At 45.8% G+C, this 25189-nt stretch overlaps 1 protein-coding gene across 1 annotated transcript in view; it reads right to left on the bottom strand.

The window, feature by feature from the left end:
* Positions 1-25189, bottom strand: part of LOC124552481 (synaptic vesicle glycoprotein 2A-like) — a 150949-nt gene that overhangs the window by 69234 nt on the left and 56526 nt on the right. Inside the window, exons 3-4 of the mRNA XM_047126762.1 lie at positions 7360-7521; positions 3914-4076 (exon numbers count right to left, since the gene is read on the bottom strand). Coding sequence (XP_046982718.1) covers positions 3914-4076; positions 7360-7521 — 325 coding nt within the window. The remainder of the gene's footprint in view (positions 1-3913; positions 4077-7359; positions 7522-25189) is intronic.

The raw sequence follows: 25189 nt of genomic DNA, 5'->3' as shown, positions 1-25189 counted from the left end.
TTTTCATCAGACCATCACAATTATGGGATTTATGTAATCTCTTTACCGGTGATACAAACTTTACCGGCACTAGCATCATCAATCTGCGTAATCGTCATCTGTGGGCTCCAGGCCATCCTGGGGGAGTGGCTGAGGCGTCGCTTCGGCCTCGGTTCAGCATCAGTGTGAGGGCAGGGATTCTTGGCGACCACATACTTGGACCGATTATTGTACCACAATGCCTCGATGGACGAACGTACCTGGAGTTCCTGCGGAATACTGTGCCTAGGCTACTCCAGAAGGTGCCTTTGGCAATACTACAGGTTCCCAGAATGAGATTTTCACTCTGCAGTGGAGTTTGCGCTGATATGAAACTTCCTGGCAGATTAAAACTGTGTGCCGGACCGAGACTCGAACTCGGGACCTTTGCCTTTCGCGGGTAAGTGCTCTACCGACCGAGCTACCCGACTCACGACCCGTCCTCATAGCTTCAGTTCTGCCGGTAGAGCACTTGCCCGCGAAAGGCAAAGGTCCCGAGTTCGAGTCTCGGCCCAGCGCACAGTTTTAATCTGCCAGGAAGTTTCAATACTACAGGTTATGCATGACGGAGCAGCACCCCGCTTCCGCGTTACAGTTCGCCGACACCTTAGCAACCGGAGCCGTGCGGGGTAGCCTCGAGGTCAGAGGCGCCATGTCACGGCCCGCGCGGCTCCCCACGTCGGAGGTTCGAGTCCTCCCTGCGGCATGGATTTGTGTGTTGTCCTTAGCGTAAGTTAGCTTAAGTTAGATTAAGTAGTGTGCAAGGTTAGGGAGCGATGACCTCAGCAGTTTGGTCCCATAAGATCTTACCACAAATGTGCATTCCCCCGCCTCGGACGCTGGATAGGACGCTGAGGCCCTCTAGGATGACCTGCTGCATCAAAGATCGTAACACCCTTGGATTTTTACCTCTGGGTTATTTGGAAAACGTTGTGTACGTTGAACCACTTCCTGATATGTAAACCTTACAACAGCATATTCACGACACCTGTGATACTATTCGGAGAGAGGCCAGAAACTGCGAGAGAGTGTGGCGGTCGATGATGAGACGTGCGAACGCGTGCGCTGCATCCCACAGAGGCCGCTGTGACGGTACGTCACATAAATATTGACATTTTTATCGGTTGTAAACCGTAATTAAGTATTTTATGAATATAATTAGTGTAAAAGATATAGTTAATGTTCTTGAAACAACTGATATGCAGCGATAACTAAAGACTAGCATCTTTATTTAATGTCTATGAAAATAAAAAAGGATCGAAAGAGACGCGATTGTACGGCCAAGGAGTAACGACGTATTTTGTGGTACACACACTGATTTGTTTCGCTATACGGAAGGCAGCCATTGAGCGGCTACACATATTTTATGTAAGTTATTCGTAACTCTTCAGGCTTTCCCGGCGATCTAATGGCATTTTGGGTTGTCGGGTGTTCTGCCGGATATCAGCGTCGTACTTGCACGATATTTCGGTCACGTAGCTCGAGACCTTCATCAGGTGCGACCTGAGACTGCTCCTCGAGTGGACCTGGTCCAGTATTTATGCCTATGGCCTTCCCCCTCCACCAACGGCTGCAGGCGCTTCCTCTGTGGTCCACGCCCATTCCCTGTGACCTGCTGGAGCGTTGCTGCTCCGTTTTCCGTCCGCTGCGGTTCTAGGTGTTCCCTCTGCGGTCCGCGCCCACCAAACCCGCTCCTGGGGGTTTCATCTACGGTCTGGGGTACCAGGCGTTCCCCCTGCGGTCCGCGCCCGCTCACCACGACCTGTTGGAGCGTTGCCGCTCCGTTTTTCGTCTGCTGCGGCTCTGGATGTTCCCTCTGCGGTCCGCGCCCACCAGTCCCACTTCTGGGTGTTCCATCTTCGGTCTGGTGCTCCTGGCAGTCCGTCAGGGGCTCGTTTACCATCTCCATGTCTCTGGTTCTCCTGTTTGTGTAGTGTTGCAGCTGGCCCCGTTGCTCCTTTAACAATTCCAGAGCCGGATCCCAGGCTCTGCTTAGCTGGTACCCTGTGTCACGATTCATAAGATCGTCAGCCATTTTAATCTCAATCGATTCTCTTATAACACTGTCCCAAAATCTGGGTGTTTGTGCTAGAATCTTGGTATCCTCATACTTCATGGCATGATCTAGTTCTAGACAGTGTTCAGCAATGGCTGACTTAGTCACCTGTCTTAACCTAGTGTGCCTCTGATGTTCTTTGCACCTGATCTCCACAGTTCTTGTCGTCTGGCCAATGAAGAACATGCCACATTGACAAGGTATATTGTAAATCCCTGGTTTTCGTAACCCCAAGTCGTCTTTGACACTCCCCAGCAGTCCCCCGATCTTGTTGGATGGACAGAAAACACACTTGATATTGTGTTTACGCAGGATCCTACTGATTCTGGCGGAAATAGAGCCAGCATAGGGCAGATATGCCACCTTCCTTGCTTCATCTTGGTCTTCTTCAGGAACCTGTGGTATAGTGGCTGGTCGGAGTGCCCTCTCAATTTGTTTGTCCATGTATCCATTCTTGGAGAAAACTGTTTTGAGACGTTCTATCTCTATGGGTAGATTCTCTTGGTCTGTTAGGGCACGTGCTCTGTGGATTAAAGTCTTCAGAACCCCATTCTTCTGTGCAGGGTGGTGACAACTGCTGGCCTGCAGATATAAATCAGTGTGTGTAGGTTTTCGGTACACACTGTGGCCAATTGATCCATCTGCTTTCCTCTGGACTAGTACATCCAGAAATGACAGCTGGCCATTCTTCTCCAGTTCCATGGTGAACTTGATATTAGGGTGGCATGAGTTAAGATGTTCAAGAAACTCAATGAGCCTGTCCATCCCATGTGGCCAGATCACGAAGGTGTCATCCACATACCTAAAGAAGCATGTGGGTTTAAATGTGGCTGTATCCAATGCCCTCTCCTCAAAACTCTCCATAAACATGTTGGCAACCACAGGGGACAGTGGGCTGCCCATAGCTACACCTTCAGTTATTCGTATTTATTGCTAAAATAAACTTGTTATTATTATTACAAAATGAATTTCTTTGTAATAGTTGTCACCTCAAATGCTCGCAGTGGCTAATTATTCTTAATAAGCATTTTTTCAGTAATTTGCGCTGCGAGAAGCTCATCTTCCGATGCAGCCTCTGGTCGGCCATTACGCGCCGAAGTATTAATTTAGTTTTCAGTGTTAACAGTAACTGTAAATCGGAGAACATTTTTAAATTGCAACAGATTATTCATTTAGGTTAAAGTTCATGTTTTTAAACAATACAGATTCCGTGAGTTCGGTAAGTTTCATCTTGGCCGCTCCACGGCAACAATCGAAATTCTCTCGAGCCTTGCTTTGCAATCAATAAACAGAAATTAACAAAATTACATTCAATTCAATTAACGGCAACTATATTTTAGTCATCACATTCAAAATCTAAAGTTGGTACATGAATAAGTGAGGCCCTTCAAGAACCTGTTTCATATTTACTTATGCACGTAAGTAAAAGTGATGAGAAAAGACAATATCCCTGAGAGAAAGAAGCATACTGATAAATTAAAAATAAAAATATAATATATATATATATATATATATATATATATATATATATATAATTTTTTTGTGTATGACGTAACGAATGACACCCGACGTCACACCGCTTTGAACATTTTTTGTGACATGGATGCGATGCAGCTCTGCACTGCGTTTAGTACGATTTTCTCTCATTGCACGCACGCTGTCCATTTCCGGACACATGTTTGCACGACCTTTTGTCCTCCATATCAGGTCACGAATACGTCCCTACAGTCTGAGGGTTTTGTTACGCTCACCCTGTAAAAGAAAGGGAATAGGCATCCGACACGGAGAGTTGCCAACTGGGACGAGAATCGCAGAGTAGTCGTGCTGACGGTGACTCACCAGACGCCGTTGAGGAACCTGACGAAGATGAGGAGCGGCAGCGAGGGCATGAACGCCGCCACCACCGAGCAGACGAAGTCCAGGGCCAGCGTCAGCAGCAGCACGAGGCGGCGGCCGCGCGTGTCCGCCACGAAGCCCCACACGTGCGAGCTCACGATCATGCCTGCCGCACCAAGCACAGCGCACTGAGCTGCCCTCAACGGCGAGCTGCTGTACCTACGTGTAGACTGAAGAGCCAAAGAAACTGGTACTCCTGTCTAGTATCGTGTGAGGCCCCCACGAGCACGCCCAAGTGCCGCAAAACGACGTGGCCTGGACTCGACTAATGTCTGAAGTAGTGCTGGAGGGAACTGACACCATGAATCCAGCAGGGCCGTCCAAAAATACGTAAGAGTGCGAGGGGTGGAGATCTCTTCTGAGCAGCAAAGCACGTTGCAAGGCACCTCAGATTTGCTCAATAATGTTCATGTCTGAGAAGTCTGGTGGCCAGAGGAAGTGTTTAAACTCAGAGCAGTGTTCCTGCAGCCCCTCTGTAGCAATTCTGCACGTGCGAGGTGTCGCATTGTCGTGCTGAAATTGCCCAAGTCCGTCGGAATGCACAACGGACAGGAATGGAAGCAGAAAAGATTAGATACAGGCTCCCAGGTAGATGCCATTTTCCTTGACTTCCGGTAGGCGTTCGATACAGTTCCGCACTGTCGCGTGATAAATTAAGAGCCTACGGAATATCAGACCAGCTGTGTGGCTGGATTGAATAGTTTTTAGCAAACAGAACACAGCATGTTGTTCTCAATGGAAAGACGTCTACAGACGTTAAAGTAACCTCTGGCGTGCCATAGGGGAGTGTTATGGGACCATCGCTTTTCACAATATATATAAATGACCTAGTAGACAGTGTCGGAAGTTCCATATGGCTTTTCGCGGATGATGCTACTGTATACAGAGAAGTTGCAGCATTAGAAAATTGCAGCGAAATGCAGGAAGATCTGCAGCGGATAGGCACTTGGTGCAGGGAGTGGCAACTGACCCTTAACATAGACAAATGTAATGTATTGCGAATACATAGAAACAAGGATCCTTTATTGTATGATTATATGATAGCGGAACTAACACTGGTAGCAGTTACTTCTGTAAAATATGTGGGAGTATGCGTGCGGAACGATTTGAAGTGGAATGATCATATAAAATTAATTGTTGGTAAGGCGGGTGCCAGGTTGAGATTCATTCGGAGAGTCCTTAGAAAATGTAATCCATCAACAAATGAGGTGGCTTACAAAACACTCGTTCGACCTTTACTTGAGTATTGCTCATCAGTGTGGGATCCGTACCAGGCCAGGGTGACAGAGGAGATAGAGAAGATCCAAAGAAGAGCGGCGCGTTTCGTCACAGGGTTATTTGGTAAGCTTGATAGCATTACGGACATGTTTAGCAAACTCAAGTGGCAGACTCTGCAAGAGAGGCGCTCTGCATCGCGGTGTAGCTTGCTATCCAGGCTTCGACAAGGTGCGTTTCTGAATGAGGTATCGAATATTTTGCTTCCCCCTACTTATACCTCCAGAGGAGATCACGAATATAAAATTGGCAGTCGTTCTTCCCTCGAACCATACGCGACTAGAACAGGAATGGGACGTAATGACAGTGGCAAGTAAAGTGCCCTCCGCCACACACCGTTGGGTGGCTTGCGGAGTATAAATGTAGATGTAGATACATGTGAGCAAACAGGATACTTATGTACGTGTCACTTGTCTGAGTCGTATCTAGACATATCAGGCGTCCCATATCAGTCCAACTGCACACGCCCCACACCGTTTCAGAGCGTCCACCAGCTTGAATAGTCCCCCTGCTGACATGCAGGATCCATGGATTCGTGTGGTTGTCTCCATACCCGTACACGTCCATCCGCTCAACACAGTTTGAAATGAGACTCGTCCGAGTAGGTAAAATGTTTCCAGTCATCAACAGTCCAATGTCGGTGTTGAAGGGCCAAGCGAAGCATAAAACTTTGTGTCGTAGAGTCATGAAAGCTACACGAGTGGACCTTCGGCTCCGAAAGCCCATATCGAATATGATTCGTTGAATGGTTAGCACGCTGACATTTGTTGATGGCCCAGCATTGAAATCTGCAGCAATTTGCAGAAATGTTGCACTTCTGTCACATTGAAAGACTCTCTTCAGTTGTCGTTCGTCCCGTTCGTGCAGGATCTGTTTCCGGCCGTAGCGATGTCGGAGATTCGATGTTTCACCGGATTCCTCATATTCACGGTACACTCGTGAAATGGTCCTACGGGAAAATCCCCACTACATCGCTACCTCGGAGATGCTGTGCCGAGTCGCTCGTGCGCCGACTATGACACCACGTTCAAACTCGCTTAAATCTAGATAAGCTACCATTGTAGCAGCATTAACCGATCTAACAACAGCGCCAGACACTTGTTGTCCTATATAGGCGTTGCCAAAGTGCAGCGTCGTACTCTACCTGTTTACATATCTCTGTATTCAAATACGCATGCCTATACCAGTTTCTTTGGCGCTTCAGTGTATATTTCCTTTCAAATAACCGAGAAACCATTCATAGATTCTCAAATCCTTAACTCACATTCTAGATGAGAATGTAAAACATATTCTGTGTCAACCGCAGCATTCTCTTGAATAAATTAGAGTATTATGGTGTCACCAGCAATGCTGCGGATTGTTTGAGTCTTTCCTAACTGACAGGAAACAAAGGGTGTCGTTGCAAATTACCCGAGCAGTAAGCTGTCAGTCTTCATGTGATGGGGAATTAATTACATGTGTGGCTTTCAAAGGAAAGAATCAAGTCAGATAGAACATAATAGTAAATGAGAAAATTTTGGGATACATATCCCATTTTAGTTGTCTAGGATGTGATATTAGTTTTAACTAAAAGACATTGAGAATAAGGTTAATAAATATCAAGCTTTTGCGCAACTACTGGAAGTCTTTTGGGAAGAAAAACAATAGTTGTAAGTCGCGGACAGGGACAGTAGCAAAAAATAAAAAAAAAATAAAAAAAAGTACATGAGTAGCGGAGATGAAATTTTATGAGATATGTAAGATGCTGAAATAAAATGAGGAATGAAGCAATATCTTTTCAATTAATGACACGATAGAAGAGAGAGAATGAAATGGAAGGATACTACTGACAGAATGACACACAACAGATATCCAAAGAAGATGATGAGTTATCGACCGACTGGAAAGAGAGAGCTAGGTAAGTGGTGGGTGGGTGGATTGATGCTTGGATGGATGGATGGATGAATAAGAGAGACCGGAACAGGTGACCTCAGCATCTAATTCTTGGAAGGAGATGATGATGATAATGAATTATCTAGCAAAATAGCTGCACAGTCACACCCCCTCTAGTATCTTAGTACGAACGTCCCTCACGGATGGGTATTTACGACATTTCAGATTGCACCACGCTTTACCTATGTAGATGGTTCCGCCGAGGAAGCCCTTCTCGAATGACGTCATGTCGAAGTCGCACTGCGCCGCCGGCGTGACGTAGGCGGCAGCCAGAGACTCGAAGATCATCGAGATGAGGCAGAAGCCGCACACGGCCAGCAGCGCGTAGTGGAAGCGGCCCTGACCTGCCGACACACACACACATTTGGACTTTATGCAGAAATATTCATACAAATACGTGCAGCAAATAATGAAGAACTCATTATACGTGTTTGAATGATATTTCCTCCATTTGATTGTACAAAAACTTTACTACATATTACTGTCATGATTTTGGCCTTAAGCTATTATCAAGTAAAACTATGTTGGGTATAATTGGACTTTGTAAAGTGATGTCGAATGAAACACCTTTCAGCTGTCTAGTTTCCAAACGTACACACATCCAAAAAAGTTTTGCATCACCCCGCTTCCCAGAACTCCTGAAGATAGACGTTGACTGTCGAGGTTGTACCACAGACACAGTCACTTTGACTGTTCAGAGATGTCACTAAACCCGCCCATAGATGTAAACAACCATGCATGAGCAGCGCCTATTAGACGTTGGGGGTCCGACAGCCGATCAGTTCCAGTCATTCCACCAGGAAGGAGGTACACGGCTAGTATTCTCTGTAGTTCAGGCATGCCTGTACCGCGGTTCGATCGCGTCCGCATAGTTAATTTGTGCCAGGAAGGGCTCTCAACAAGGGGAGAATTCAGGCGTCTCGGAGTGAACCAAGGCGATGTTGTTCGGACATGGAGGAGATAGAGAGAGACAGGAACTGTCGATAACGTGCCTCGCTCAGGCCGACCAAGGGCTTTCCGTGCAGCCACAGGACGTCGTATTACGACTAAAACTGTGCGCAATAGGCTGCATGATGCTCAACTTCACTCCCGACATCCATGGCGAGGTCCGTCTTTGCAATCACGACACCCTGCAGCGCGATAGAGATGGGTCCAAAAACATGCCAAATGGACCGCTCAGGATTGGCATCACGTTCTCTTCACCGATGAATGTCGCGTATGCCTTCAATTAGACAATCGTCGGAGTCGTGTTTGGAGGCAACCCGGTTACGCTGAACGCCTTAGACACACTGTCCAGCGAGTGCAGCAAGGTGGAGGTTACCTGCTGTTATGGAATGGCATTATGTGGGGCCGACGTACGCCGCTGGTGGTTATGGAAGGCGCCGTAACGGCTGTACGATACGTGAATGGCTCCTCCGACCGATAGTGCAACCGTATCGGCAGCGTATTGGCGAGGCGTTCGTCTTGATTGACGACAATTCGCGCCCCCATCGTGCACATCTTGTGAATGACATCCTTCCGGATAACGACATCGCTCGACTAGAGTGGCCAGCATGTTCTCCACACATGAACCCTATCGAACATGTCTGGGATAAATTCAAAAGGGCTGTTTATGGAGGACATGACTCACCAACCACTCTGAGGGATCTCCGCCGAATCGCCGTTGAGGAGTGGGACAATGTGGACCAACAGTGCCTTGATGAACTTGTCGATAGTATGCCGCGACGAATACAGGCATGCATCAATGCAAGAGGACGTGATGCTGGGTATTAGAGGTACTGGTGCGTACAGCAGGCTGGACCACCACCTCTGAAGGTCTCGCTGTACAGTAGCACAAAATGCAATGTGTGGTTATCATGAGCAATAAAAAGGGTGGAAATGATGTTTTGTTGGTCTCTATTCCATTTTCCTGTAGAGATTCCGGAAATCTTGGAACCGAGGTGATGCAAACCTTTTTTTGATGTGTATTTTACTTGATGACCAGTTTACGCGATGTACTACACCAAGCCCCTGACCGACGTGTAGGAAGATTCCACCTTGGCTCTGATCAAAACAGGGACCAGCAATAGTGGTTTTAGTAGATTTCTGCTTGCTGTAGCGATACCTTCAGGTACAAAATCAAAGAAATGTATGGCACAGAAGCAGGAAACATTTTCTCCATCCAGGGAACAATTGAGCTAGACACTGAACACCAATGCAGTATTTATATGCGCAGTGCATTACACGTATCTACGATAATAACAGCATCAATTAATATAGTTTTCTATCTTAATCTATGTACACTGGCTGGGTCCCCGGCACGAATCCGCCCTGCAGATTTGTGTCGAGGTCCGGTGAGCCGACCAGTCTGTGGATGGTTTTTAGGCGGTTTTCCATCTGCCTCGGCGAATGCGGGCTGGTTCCCCTTATTCCGCCTCAGCTACACTATGTCGGCGATTGCTGCGCAAACAAGTTCTCCACGTACGCGTACACCACCATTACTCTACCACGCAAACATAGGGGTTACACTCGTCTGGTGTGAGACGTTCCCTGGGGGGTCCACCGGGGGCCGAACCGTACAATAACCCTGGGTTCCGTGTGGGGTGGCGGAGGGGTGATGTGAACTGCGGTAGTCGTCGTGGGGTTGCGGACCACTGCTGCTGCGGCGCGGACGGAGCCTCTCCGTCGTTTGTAGGTCCCCGGTTGACATAACATAACATAACATGTACACTGGCTGACCAAAAAACAATTGAAGGACTGAAGGGTAAGGGGAAACGCAACTTCATAGGTTAACAGAGTATGATTAGAAAATCGAGTCATACTTGCAAAGAAATGGCAGTATGGACCAGCTAATCAGGTATGACGCTGCACCTCTTCGGGCCTGGATGTATGTTCTGATTCGGTTAGGGTGACTGTTGCCGAGCCGCCGTGTCCGCTCCTGAGGTAAGCCGGCCCACAGCTGCCGCCGATCTCCCTGGACACTGGCACTGGGGCGGTGTTGTCGTCCGAGACGATCCTACACGTGGAAACAGGTGTCGGGATCTAGTTAGCCGCAGCACTACTTCAACGTCACGTACACAGTTCCTAGAGACGCGTTCACTTATGTGGACGTGAATTGTCCTGATGGAAAATGTCAGTGCGGTACTGTGACATGGTAGGTAACACATAAGGACACAGAATGTCCGTGATGTACCGTTGAGCCGTTAGAGTTCCCAGTCGCAACCTGAGGTCATACCCGATGGCTCGCTGCCCCATGTCGCCTGGAGTAACACCGCACTGCCTCTCCCAGGGTCACCCGTATCCACCCAGGGCAGTGAAGAAGCGCGATTCGTCGCTGAGCACAGTGCGACCTCATTCATCAGTAGCCCATGCCTGGCGTTCACGTCCCCCCCACCCCCCGCCTCGCCCCTGGAAACGCAGCCTCTTGTAATACAGCCTATGTTGTGGTGGGACGGTGATTGCCTGTTACGGCTGCTGCTAGTTTGCGACCAGTGGCGCGGGATAACATAGAATGTTGCAGACAGTCCGTTACTTGTTCTCGGATGAAGGAGGTTACAAGACGCTCGGTGCACAATACGGCGGTTCCCCCTTGCTGCGGTCAGACGTGGTCGACTGGACCCTTGAAAAAGACTCAGCCTTTTCCATAGAGTCCAATATAGAATCACTGTCACATGCGAACGCTCCAAAATAGCGACCGATTCCAACGTCTGGTGAAGTGGGGACCTGCAGTGATGCCCCTTTCAAACCCTGTCACGTTGTGATTACGCTCTCCCGGACTAGCAAACAGAGGCTGCCTGTCCTGCACAGTGATCATCCAACGTGTGACGCTGTTCACGACACTCAAACATACACCACGCCTGGTAGTGACTCTAAATACTAGTCATTTACATACCCGCTGATCTACATCTACATTTATACTCCGCAAGCCACCCAACGGTGTGTGGCAGAGGGTACTTTACGTGCCACTGTCATTACCTCCCTTCCGTCTACCAGTCGCGTATGGTTCGCGGGAAGAACGACTGCCGGAAAGCCTCCGTGCGCCCTCGAATCTCTCTAAAAAAAACATTCGTGATCTCCTCGGGAGGTATAAGTAGGGGGAAGCAATATATTCGATACCTCATCCAGAAACGCACCCTCTCGAAACCTGGACAGCAAGCTACACCGCGATGCAGAGCGCCTGTCTTGCTGAGTCTGCCACTTGACTTTGCTAAACATCTCCGTAACGCTATCACGCTTACCAAATAACCCTGTAACGAAACGCGCCGCTCTTCTTTGGATCTTCTCTATCTCCTCCGTCAATCCGATCTGGTAGGGATCCCACACTGATCAGCAATACTCAAGTATAGGTCGAACGAGTGTTTTGTAAGCCACCTCCTTTGTTAATGGACTACATTTTCTAAGGACTCTCCTAATGAATCTCAACCTGGCACCCGCCTTACCAACAATTAATTTTATATGATCATTCCACTTCAAATCGTTCCGTACGCATACTCCCAGATATTTTACAGGAGTAACTGCTACCAGTGTTTGTTCCCCTATCATATAATCATACAAGAAAGGATCCTTCTCTCTATGTATTCGCAATACATTACATTTGTCTATGTTAAGGGTCAGTTGTCACTCCCTGCACCAAGTGACTATCCACTGCAGATCTTCCTGCATTTCGCTGCATTTTCTAAAGCTGCAACTTTTCTGTATACTACAGCATCATCCGCGAAAAGCCGCATGGAACTCCGACACTATCTGGCGTGTACACTTACGAAGCTACTTTGTCATCAGACCATATCGTGTTTCACGTTATTGCCAGGCAGTGTATCTAGAGGGAGTTCCAGATAAGTTTCTTTCTCTAACATGCAAAATATTAGTTAAAGAAAGAGGTGAGAAAAATTATGGGATCCCACCTACTTTCGCGTCAGACTCATTCTGCTGTGTAGTGCAGTAACTCCATGTGGCACGGACTCAACAAGGCGTTGGAAGTGACCTGCAGAAATATTGAGCCCTGGTGCCTGTGTAGGCGTCCATAATTCTGCAAGTGTCACCAGTTCAGCATCTTGTGCACGAGCTGACCGCTCGATTACGTCCCGTAAATGTTCGATGGGATATATTTTGGGTGACCTGGGTGGGCAAATAACGGTGAGAGTGATTTTGAGCGGCGCTGTAGATTTCTCGAGGCAAACCACACTGCTTACCTGTAACGTTTCTTCAAGATCAATAAAAGCCAGCGTAATGCTTCTTGATTTTCCAACTCCATATTGTTGCTAATTAATAACACTGATTGCCTAAGGTTTCAGCAGCAACAACAGTGACCTAACTTTTGAACTGACGTTTTTAAAACCTGTTCAAACCATAGAATCCGGCAAACAATAGTGAATTTTAGTTTTCTGAGCTGGTGCGTTTCTGGTGCCTGTTGCCATCGATTCTCATTTTCATCTTTGAGCCGACTTTGATCGCCGGCCTTGTGGCCGAGCGGTTCTAGGCGTTTCAGTCCGGATCCGCGTGACTACTGCGGTCACAGGTTCGAATCCTGCCTCGGGCATGGATGTGCGTGATGTCTTTAGGTTAGTTAGGTTTAAGTAGTTCTAAGTTCTAGGGGATTGATGAACTCAGATGTTAAGGCCCATAGTCCTTAGAGCCATTTCAACCATCATCTTTCTGTCGACTTCGATGTTGATTGCTCTTCTACATCTCTTTGGCGGCGGACATTTTAACTGCAACGCATGCGTTCTGCTGGGACTCTTGTGTGGTGATCCGCGGTGTGAGGTGCAGTCAGGTGAGACTGTGTACGTAGGCAGCAGGCGGAGAGGCAGAGTCGCCACGACGAAGGAGCGTGGCCGGCCGCTACGGCGCGTTGAAATGTGCAACGCCGATCCATTGCCCATGGGGATTTGGTTTTCCTAGAGGTTGGAAGGACAAGTTCCTTCGAGTCTGTTACAAGCCACACAGGCCGAATGAATTGGAGTCGTCGAGTTGCTTCGTTGGGTTTCGTGCATCTTAACTGAACGTGACAGTGTACTAACAGCTATTTGGAATCGTTCTAGTTGTTTATCACATAACTCGGTATCGTGACTTGACGGCAGTTAGGGAAATGTGGCTACGTCCAACAAACCGACATGAAGCATGGGTAAATACGTAGCTAGAAGTGCAACGAGTAGTGCGTAAGTCGGTGTCTGGCGTTCCACGCCAAGCCGAGATGTTGTTGTCGTTGTTGTGGTCTTCAGTCCTGAGGCTGCTTTAAGCAGCTCTCCATGCTACTCTATCCTGTGCAAGCTGCTTCATCTCCCAGCACGTACTGCAGCCTACATCCTTCTGAATCTGCTTAGTGTATTCATCTATAGGTCTCCCTCTACGATTTCTGCCCTCCACGCTGCCCTCCAATACCAAATTGGTGATCTCTTGATGCCTCAGAACATGTTCTATCAACCGGTCCCTTCTTCTAGTCAAGTTGTGCCACAAACTCCTCCCCAATTCTATTCAATACCTCCCCATTAGTTGTGTGATCTACCCTTCTAATCTTCAGCATTATTCTGTAGCACCACATTTCGAAAGCTTCTATTCTCTTTTGTCCAAACTATTTATCGTCCATCTTTCACATCCATACAGGGCTACACTCCATACAAAACTTACAGAAATGACTTCCTGACACTTAAATCTATACTCGATGTTAACAAATTTCTCTTGCTCAGAAACGCTTTCCTTCCCATTGGCAGTCTACATTTTATATCCTCTCTACTTCGACCATCATCAGTTATTTTGCTCCCCAAACAGCAAAACTCCTTTACTACTATAAGTGTCTCATTTCCTAATCTAATTCCCTCAGCATCACCCGACTTCTTTCGACTACATTCCAATATCCTCGTTTTGCTTTTGTTGATGTTCATCTTATATCCTCCCTTCAAGACACTGTCCATTCTGTTCAACTGCTCGTCCAAGTCCTTTGGTGTCTCTGACAGAATTACAATGTCATCGGCGAACCTCAGGGTTTTTATATCTTCTCCATGGATTTTAATACCTGCTCAGGAATTTTCTTTTGTTTCCTTTACTGCTTGCTCAATATACAGATTGAATAACATTGGGGAGAGGCTATAACCCTGTCTCACTCCCTTCCCAACCACTGCTTCCTCTTATAACTGCCATCTGGTTTGTGTACAAACCTGTATTTTACCCCTGCCACCTTCAGAATTTGAAAGAGAGTATTCCAGTCAACACTGTCAAAAGCTTTCTCTAAGTCTACAAATGCTATAAACGTAGGTTTGCCTTTCCTTAATCTAGCTTCTAAGATAAGTCGTAAGGTCAGTATTGCCTCACGTGTTCCAGTGTTTCTACGGAATCCAAACTGATCTTCCCCGGGGTCGGCTTCTACCAGTTTTTCCATTCGTCTGTAAAGAATTCGCGTTAGTATTTTGCAGCTGTGACTTATTACACTGATAGTTCGGTAATTTTCACATCTGTCAACACCTGCATTCTTTGGGATTCGAATTATTATATTCTTCTTGAAGATTGAGGGTATATCACCTGTCTCATATATCTTACTCACCAGATGGAAGAGGTTTGCCAGGACTGGCTCACCCAAGGCTGCCAGTAGTTCTAATGGAATGTTGTCTACTCCCGGGGCATTATTACGGCAGGTCTTTCAGTGCTCTGTCAAACTCTTCACGCAGTATCATATCTCCCATCTCATGGTCATCTACATCCTCCTCCATCTCCATAATATTGCCTGAAGTACATCGCCCTTGTATAGATACTCTACATACTCCTTCCGCCTTTCTGCTTTCCCTTCGTTGCTTAGAACTGGGTTTCCATCTGAGCTCTTGATATTCATGCAAGTGGTTCTCTTTTCTCCAAAAGTCTCTTTAATTTTCCTGTAGGCATTATCTATCTTACCCTTAGTGAGATAAGCCTCTACATCCTTACATTTTTCCTCTAGCCATCCCTGCTTAGCCATTTTGCACTTCCTGTCGATCTCATTTTTGAGACGTTTCTATTCCTTTATGCCTGCTTCATTTACTGCATTTTTATATTTTCTCCTTTCATCAATTAAATTCAATATTTCTTCTGTTACTCAAGAATTTCTACTAGCCCTCGTCTTTTTACCTACTTGACCCTCTGGTGCCTTCACTACTTCATCTCTCAAAGCTACCCATTCTTCTTCTACTGTATTTCTTTCCCCCATTCTCGTCAATTGTTCCCTTATGCTCTCCCTGAAACTCTGTACAACCTCTGGTTCTGGTTCTGTCAGTTTATCCAGATCCCATCTCCTAAAATTCCAACCTTTTTGCATTTTCTTCAGTTTTAATTTACAGTTCATAACCAATAGATTGTGGTCAGATTCCACATCCGCCCCTGCAGTCTTACAATTTAAAACCTGGTTCCTGAATCTCTTTCTTACTATTATATAATCTATCTGAATCCTGTCAGTATCTCCAGGCTTCTTCCATGTATACAATCTTCTCTTATGATTCTCGAACCAAGTGTTAGCTATGATTAAGTTATGCTCTGTGCAGAATTCTACCAGGCGGCTTCCTCTTTCATTCCTCACCCCCCCCCCCACCCCCCTCCCCCCAAATCCATATTCACCTACTACGTTTCCTTCTCTTCTTTTTCCTACTATCGAATTCCAGTCACCCATGACTATTAAATTTTCGTCTTCCTTCACTATCCGAGATATTTCTTCCATTCTATCCTGTAGTTCATTATTGTAGTTTGCCGTTTAAATGTATGCCGAGATAATTCTTCTCATTTTAACTTTAGGACATAATTTTAGTGGTCCATTTCCGAAGTGGGTAATCAAATTTTAAGGGCCGTGACTGGCCAAGTAACTGATGGAGGCTGATTTCATTGAAAGTATTGATCACCTGTTCCCTAGACAAGATTGTGTGTCTCATCCTCAGAATATTTTCCGTCGGTGATGTGTTTTGTGTTGTAGATAATTGGTAGTGGTCGACGCGAGCAAACTGGGAGCAGAGTACCACGGTGGCAGAGTGATATTAAAGGCCCTCCCCCCCCCCCCCCTCTTACAACTCGGGTTCTGCTGTTACTGTCTTGTGATTCCATCCTTCCCGTGAAGAGTTTGACCAGCCAGGGGAGGAGACGTAGTGGCGCAAAGTTACCGACCACCTGACATTGTGCCCTAACGCCTCACATTGTGTCGTGAAGTGATGGCCTCTGGCAGTGTTGACGGTGATTCATCCATCAGATGGGGACGCCAAGTTCGTCGGTGTCCTCAGTGCTGTTCGACAGAAGTGAGCTGTGTGTACCGGCACCGGACTTCACACCCTCACCCTGTCCTTCACCCATTAAAACACAAACCCAATACTGCACTGTACAAGCACTGGTAACAGTCATCCACACTGCTCATATTCTCTCGGGACACTTCATAACAGGTGGAGCAAGCGAGTGGCAAACCGCCTCTCTGAACATGCAACTCTATCAAAAGTTTAAAAAAATAAATATTGGCCATGTGGCAGAAGGACTCGCGCACTGCGTGTTCGGTACAAACGTAATTATGTGTATGGGCAGTTCGTCTATTACATTAATTGATGATCTCGACTAGTTTCGCCCGTTACCGGCATTGATGCTAGCAAGATATTGGACCCAGGAATTCCAAGACTTTCACGTGGCTAAAGCAGGAAATTAGGATATTATATGCTAAAAATAAATCGCTCAATACTGAACTTTACCAAACACATTTAGAATTTGCCAACAAATTTACAATACCAGCTCACTTTGAGGAAATAACAGAGAGAGAAAAGGCATACATACAGAAAATAATCCAAGAACAGTAGGAGAAACAAAACAGAAGACTCAACAGAATAATTAACAACACAAACATACTCACTGAAAACAATCACAACCAACAATATAAATTCCATGAGAGAATCATTTACCTAACTGACATAAATCTTACCAAACAAGAAAAGAGTCTACTTATAAAAAGGACCAAAACACATTATCACAAACATATCATACAAAACAATTGAAAACCTCATAACAGAATCGGAACACATTATAAAGAAACAAGAAAGACTGAGCACACCAAATTTTAATAGAAACTGGACAAGGGAATTAGCTGCTGCAGAACTAACACAGATAATCAGAACACACAAATCCACAATTATTTCTAATCACAGAACATCAGAGGAAATCGCAGCCAACAAGCTAAAACAAAAAATAAAACAGAATAATCCTATAGTAACAAGAGAAGACAAAGGGAATATTACTGTAATTATGAATGAAAAAATATAAAAAAAACACTAGATTTTCTCAAACACAACATCACAAAACTGACCAGTGACCCAACAGCAAGGTACCAGTAAAACATTCAACAGACACTGAAAAACATCAAAAATTCATTCTCAAAAGGCCAGGTAAAGAGGATGACAGAAAAATCCAAAAGTACCCACTCTAAATTCCCTACCAAAGGTTCACAAGGATAATATCCCATTAAGGCCTGTCATTAACTTCCGAAATGCTCCATCCTACCACCTAACCCAACAAACACACACACTACTAAAAAAAAAATTGTACACTTTTGATAACAGCGACCTGGAAAACATAAAAGAATTAATCCTCAGAATCAAGAACACATACCAGACACAGCAACCCTCATATCATTTGAGATCACATCACTGTACACTTGTATTCAATAAAGGAAGCAATCAACATCAGCACATACAGGTTAAAACTACAAGGAAACACACCAGACATACAGATCAATGAAATAACAACCATACTCAAGACCATAACATCACAAAATTATTGTCCACCCCCAGTAACTGAGCAGGATATCAATCCTAAGGGCCCAGGTTCGATTCCCGGCTCGGTCGGAGATTTTCTCCGCTCAGGGACTGGGTGTTGTCCTAACCATCATCATTTGATCCCCATCGACGCGCAAGTCGCAAAAGGGATGTCAACTCGAATGACTTGCACCCGGCGAATGGGCTACCCAACGGGAGGTCCTAGTCACACGATGACTCACTCACAAAATTATTTTGTGTTCAACAAAGAATTTTATTCTCAGCACGAAGGACTGCCAATGGGAGCACCAATCAGTGGCCTCCTAGCTAACATATTTATGAACAACCTGGGGAACATGATCTTCAGACACACAATAAAACCAAAAACCTACAAAGCTATGTACTGGTACCATTATGTCAATGACATAATATGATTGATTGATTAACCACATACACACATCGAACAGCTACACAGTGAAATAGACAACTTACACCTAAAAATTAACTTCACATTAGAAACAGAAACTAACAACACACTAAATGTTCTAAATCTCACCATACATGAAACAAACAACACACACAACTTCACAGTATTCAGGAAACCGACAAAGCACCGCCATTCACAACCTATTGAACCACCCATTGAAGCATATCCAAGCAAACGTCACATTCATGCTCTACAGATTAAACAGAACATCCGTGAACAAACACAACTACACACAAGAACTAAACACAATGAAACAAATAGCAGTAGAAAATGGTTGCGATCCCATATGGAAGACGCATTAAATCAAAAATACGTAAATAGTACAAAAATGAACATACCGAACACACACACACACACACACACACACACACACACACACACACACACACATTCACCCACCACATAACACCATAAAACATAAACAACGACCATGCACAAGACACAACAGAGAAACAACACACACACAAAACGAAATGGCACATACTCACCTACAGTAACAAGATTGTTCACAGAATAGACAATATATTAAAGAAACAGAGACTCCAAATAGGATACAAGACAGAGAACACAACACAGAAAAAGATCAGAACACAAGAAACACCGACGGATAAATTTAACAGATCAGGAATATATGAACTCACATGCAACACTTGTCAGTCAGTGTATGTAGGACAAACGTGCAGAAACTTCAAAACCAGATATTCAGTACATCTCAGAGCTTTAAAAAGCAACACCTTATAGCCCACAATCACCACCCAACTACAACAGAAACAGGCTTAAGAATACTAAAACCCACCCACAGCATATACAGCAAACTGACCATTGGGGGAAACTTCCACATACAGAAGACAATAGCAGAGGGAAAACAGGACATAAATGAATAACTACACTCTGTGAGGGCACACAATTTAACACATCAAAGGAACTTTACAAAAAAGACAACACAAGCAGATGAATTCTAAAGACACACATACACACACACACGAAAGATGGATACACTACATTCTGCAAAGACTCACCATTTTACACACAAAAGGAACACAGTGTAAAAGTACATAAACAGGTAAGAAGTGTACAGAAAACAGGTGACCAAATGATTACTGACTAGGCTGGTACACACAACAACCACAATTACACTGTAAATTGGTGAAGTGCAAAGTGCTTTTACGACCTTATTTGTGAAAATACGTGTTATTTTTACGAGTGCATCACGACACCTCACCATGATGCTGAGAATAAAATGGCTTGCATCACGAAAACGTACGTAAAAACGAATATAGGCGCGAAATGTCGCGACAAACTAAATTACGTGTAGATGAGAGGTTAACTCCCAACAATCGTTTGGTTGCAGATGACAAGCTACGTGTAATAAATAATACACAAGTGGTCCTGAAAAATCATGCACACCAAGTATAAAGGTATTAACAAAAAGAAACGAACTGCTGTTTGAACTAAATATCCACATAATTTTGTAATCATTTGGTAAAAATGATCACATTACAGATTAAATAAAACGGAAACCCACTGATGATGGCACAGTGGTGCTGAAATATGTTTGGGTGCTTGAAAAAAACGGTGTTTTGCATAACTGGCAGGCCTTACATCCTACAACTTTAACTGCAAACATGGTGAACACAAGGAGCTGCAAATCCAAATGATGAAGACTGACGAGGTCAGGCTACGTCCGTATTATTGCGTCGCTTACTACTGTCGTCTATTCAGATTTCGTATTGTTCATCATTGCTTTCAATAAGTTTTGGGACTTCACTAAATTTCTTTTGAGCCCATGAACACGAGAATTTACTACCGCGCAACTAATGACCAACGTCATCAGTACACGCGGTAACTGCCGGAACACCAGACACCGATTTACTGCAGGTCTTCTCGTATCTGTGCAGAATCTTGTCGCCTTTTGAGCTTCCTATCGACAAGAGCATTACCCACGAACATGATCGGGAACCTTCCCTCGTTACCAGCCAGACCACTGATATACGAGGGTTGCCCAGAAAGTAATGCACTGAATTTTTTGTCTCAGCCGAAAATAATGTTACGAATGCGGAACATTACGTATGTGTTATTTGAAGGCTTCTGAGTGAGCGCGACAAGTTTCCGACACTTCTGACAGATAGCGTAGCCGCATGACAGCTTCAGAATGACGTCACAGGTGATGTACTTTACGAGCAACGTGCCGTCACTGAATTTCTCACTGCAGAGAAAGAAACTGTGCGGAATATTCACAAACGCTTGTGCGACGTCAATGGAGCGTTTGCTGTCGACAGAAGTACAGTTCCTTGCTGGGCACAGAACGTGAGGTCGTCACTGAAATAACTCAAATAGAAACTTAAACGTACTATATTAACAAGCTTAACAGTATAAAAGGTTACATTACTTTCGTGCAGCAAGATGTCTGCTTCTTAACACCAGAAACAAGCGAAGGAAGAGGAAGGGAACAATCTGGGAGCGTTCTTCTCCCTTATTAACATCATAGAGATTATTACATTTTAAGAGTTTAATCCTTGATGCTAAGATTAAAATTTAATATTTACAGTAAAACATGGATATTTTCCGCCGCCTATGCGGTCGGTGAAACACATAAGGTTCGTGTACATTTATTTCGTCGTGTAATATTTCTCTTTCCAAGATTTTTTTGTTTTAAAAGTCTTTACGACACAATCGCCGCTGGGACGGCACAAAGGACATTTCTGCCCCAGAAACGGGCATTTCGGGCACTAAGTGCTGTTAAGTTCGCGAATCCCTTGTCGACCCCTGTTCACTCGTCTGGGTATTTTGTCTCTCAATATGTTTGTTTTTTAATGTCGTTCCTTGTTAACAGAATCACCTGATTCCCAAGAATTGGCAGGTTTTACTGCTTAATTCTGGGCAGAAATCCAATCCGCATTTGGATCGCACTCCCTTGACTTTTGCGCATAAAGGTGTGCGGTACACTGCCACATCCATTTCCAGTACGCCACCAGAGGAATACAAAAATCTTGGCAGTAATCCACTCGCTTTCAAATCGAAACTGAAGACTTTCCTCATGGGTCACTCATTCTGTTCTGTCGAGGCGTTCCTTGATTCCTGTGTTATATTGTTGATTGCATTTACATAAACCTATGGGTTGCCTTTTTGGGTTCATAAATATTTTATTTTATCTGTAATTACTTTCGTGTTCTAATTTCATGTACTGACACGTTACATCACCTTGGAGATTTGCTCTCCAATTTGGTCGTACGGAACTAGACGTGTAAAATAAATAAAAAAAAACACAGGATAGGAGACAGGGAGTTAGAAGTCAGTCTTCAGTTTCCGAGCGGTTAGGAGAAAATGTAGAAAGAAAAACTTCAGTGGAGGTAGGTTGCTAGTTTTCAGAAGCACTTAGCACTTTCAGAAGACACCTACGAGAGGCGGGGATTTTAACACTCGATAGGAGGAGGAGGAGGATATTGGTGTTTAACGTCCCGTCGACAACGAGGTCATTAGAGACGGAGCACAAGCTCGGATTAGGGAAGGATGGGGAAGGAAGTCGGCCGTGCCCTTTGAAAGGAACCATCCCGGCATTTGCCCGGAGCGATCTAGGGAAATCACGGAAAACCTAAATCAGGATGGCCGGACGCGGGATTGAACCGTCGTCCTCCCGAATCACTCGATAGGACGCTCGCAGCAGGAGACTGAAGGATACTCGGGGGTCTAATTAACACTGTTTACAGTCAGACTAAATACTACACTGAAGGCCGATTCTAAATATAAGATAAGGAAACGGTGCAACTGGTTGCAGAACGGAAGTCAGCGTCTGAGCCCGTAGAGTGAGCACTGAAGCCTAGCGGCATGTTAATTACAAACTTTGAGAGCAATTCTCCAAGTGAGGGAAACAGGCCTTTCGGAACTTACCGAAGCTGCTAACGAGCGACAAGGATTGGCGTACCAGTGATGTGACTGAGAACTCTGTCTGGATAGAAAGACACGTCTTTTTAAAGGATTGTGGCGGCATACTATTTGTCCCTCCCTACAGTCGGCCCACCAATCCACCGACACTTTGCAGGCTTCGGCCGATGTGACGGGTCGCTCTGCACCTCCAGGGCGCCTCTGGCCAACCACATTCAGATTCCTCCCCTTGTCCTACTTGGTAGATAGGGTCTATCTGAAACTTCCTGGCAGATAAAAACTGTGCGCCGGACCGAGACTCGAACTCGGGACTTTTCCCTTTCGCGGGCAAGTGCTCTACCAACTGAGCTACCCAAGCACGAATCACGCCCTGTCCTCACAGCTGATCTGTCTGGAAACATCCCCCAGGCTGTGGCTAAGCCATGTCTCCACAATAGCCCCATTCTTTCAGAAGTGCTAGTCCTGCTAGGTTCGCAGGAGAGCTTCTGCGAAGTCTGGAAGGTAGGGAACGAGGTACTGGCGGAAGTTAAGCTGTGAGGACGGGGCGTGAGTCGTGCTTGGGTAGCTCAGTTGGTAGAGCACTTGCCCGCGAAAGGCAAAGGTTCCGAGTTCGAGTCTCGGTCCGGCACACAGTTTTGATCTACCAGGAAGTTTCATATCAGCGGACACTCTGCTGCAGAGTGAAAACCTCATTCTGGAATATGTTCCTGTTTATTTAAAAGACTCTTACTGATAAGTGGGGTACCAGCTCCATCATTCTACATTCATTTTGGCGTGCGAGCTACCCAAGCACGACTCACGCCCCATCCTCACAGCTTTACTTCTGCCAGTACCTCGTCTCCTGGGAAAACTTCTGTAAAGTTTGGAAGGTAGGAGACGAGGTACTGGCAGAAGTAAAGCTGTGAGGATGGGGCGTGAGTCGTGCTTGGGTAGTTCAGTTGGTGGAGCACTTGCCCACGAAACGGGAGAGTCTCGAGTTAGAGTCTCGGTCGGGCACACAGTTTTAATCTGCCAGGAAGTTTCATATCGGCGCACACTCCGCTGCAGAGTGAAAATCTCATTCAGGGTCTATCTGGATTCTACTTTAACAAACCACAAGTTTGGAAGCAACAGCGTTTAGTTGAAAGTTAACTGTAACTGCGCGTCCTCTTACGGCCTGCGGCAACAGTGTCTTACGTTACTTAGCCCCGCCTAGAGGCCTCCAGTGAGTGGGAACCCCTGTAATAGCACTGCAGCCTGTGTACACCCGCTGACTTTGCAGTTCTCAGGACCAAGTATCAAGCTTCCTGTGTCTGCTGAGACGTACCTTTTTGTGACCATTTTCTACTGTGGCGGCTTTAGGTGATGGATGGAGTTATCAGTTAATTCTCTGAAGAGACACTTCTCCCCTGGGTCACCTGTGCAGAGCATTTGCAACCGCACAGCTCTAGCGTTACTGTAAACCTCTGCTAATCTACACTGAAGCGCCAGAGAAACTGGTACAGGCATGTGAATTCAAATACAGAGATATGTGAAACAGGCAGAATACGGTGCTGCGGTCGGCAACGCCTATATAAGACAACAAGTATCTGGCACAGTTGTTAGATCGGTTACTGCTGCTACAATGGCAGGTTACCAAGATTTAAGTGAGTTCGAACGTGGTGGTATAGTCTGCGTACGAGCGATGGGACACAGCATCTCCGAGGTAGCGATGAAGTGGGTATTTTCCCGTACGACCATTTCACTACTGCCGGCCGGTGTGGCCGTGCGGTTCTAGGCGCTTCAGTGTGGAACTGCGCGACCGCTACGGTCGCAGGTTCGAATCCTGCCTCGGGCATGGATGTGTGTGATGTCCTTAGGTTAGTTAGGTTTAAGTAGTTCTAAGTTTTAGGGGACTGATGACCACAGATGTTGTCCCGTAGTGCTCAGAGCCATTTGAACCATTTCACTAGTGTACCGTCAATATCAGGAAGCCGGTAAAACATCAAATCTCCGACATCGCCGAGACCGGAAACAGATGCTGCAAGAACGGGACCGACGACGAATGAAGAGAATCACTCAAAGTGACAGAAATGCAACCCTTCCGCAAATTGCTCCAGATTTCAATGCTGGGCCATCAAAAAGTGTCATCGTGCTAACCATTCAACGAAACATCATCGATATGGACTTTCGGAGGCGAAGGTCCTCTCGTGTACCCTTGATGACTGCACGACACAAAGCTTTCCGCCTCGCCAGAGCCCGTCAACACCGACATTGCACTGTTGATGACTGGAAACTTGTTGCCTGGTCGGACGTGTCTCGATTCAAGTTGTATCAAGCGGATGGACGTGTACGGATGGACGTGTACGGATATGGAGACAACCTCATGAATCCATCGACCCTGCATGTCAGCAGGGTACTTTTTAAGCTGGAGGGAGCTCTGTAATGGTACGGGTCGTCAGTAGCTGGACTGATATGGGACCCATGATACGGTTCTGACAGCTGACACGTACGTAAGCATCCTGTCTGATCACCTGCATCCATTCATGTCCATTGTGCATTCCGACAGACCTGGGCAACTCCAGCAGGACATTGCGACACCCCACATATCAAGAAGTGCTACGCAGTGGCTCCACGAACACTAATCTGAGTTTAAACACTTCCGCTGACCACCAGACTCCCCAGACATGAACATTATTGAGTATATCTGGGATGGCTTGCAGCGTGCTATTCAGAAGAGATCTCCACCCCCTCTGACGGATTTATGGAAAGGCCTGCAGGATTCATGGTGTCAATTCCCTCCAGCACAAATTCAGAGATTTTTCGAATCCATGCCACGCCGTGTTGCGGCACTTCTGCGCACTCGCGGGGGCCCTACACGATATTAGGCTAGGTGTACCAGTTTCTTTGACTCTTCAGTGTAAACGCTACCACGTTTGAGTGCTCGCTGCGATATGTCTCTGATTTCTTATC

The sequence above is a fragment of the Schistocerca americana genome, chromosome 10, assembly GCF_021461395.2.
Source record: "Schistocerca americana isolate TAMUIC-IGC-003095 chromosome 10, iqSchAmer2.1, whole genome shotgun sequence".
In the NCBI taxonomy this organism is placed as follows: domain Eukaryota; kingdom Metazoa; phylum Arthropoda; class Insecta; order Orthoptera; family Acrididae; genus Schistocerca; species Schistocerca americana.
The sequence above is the reverse complement of the archived record's forward strand: the minus strand, read 5'-3'. Positions and strand labels throughout refer to the sequence as shown.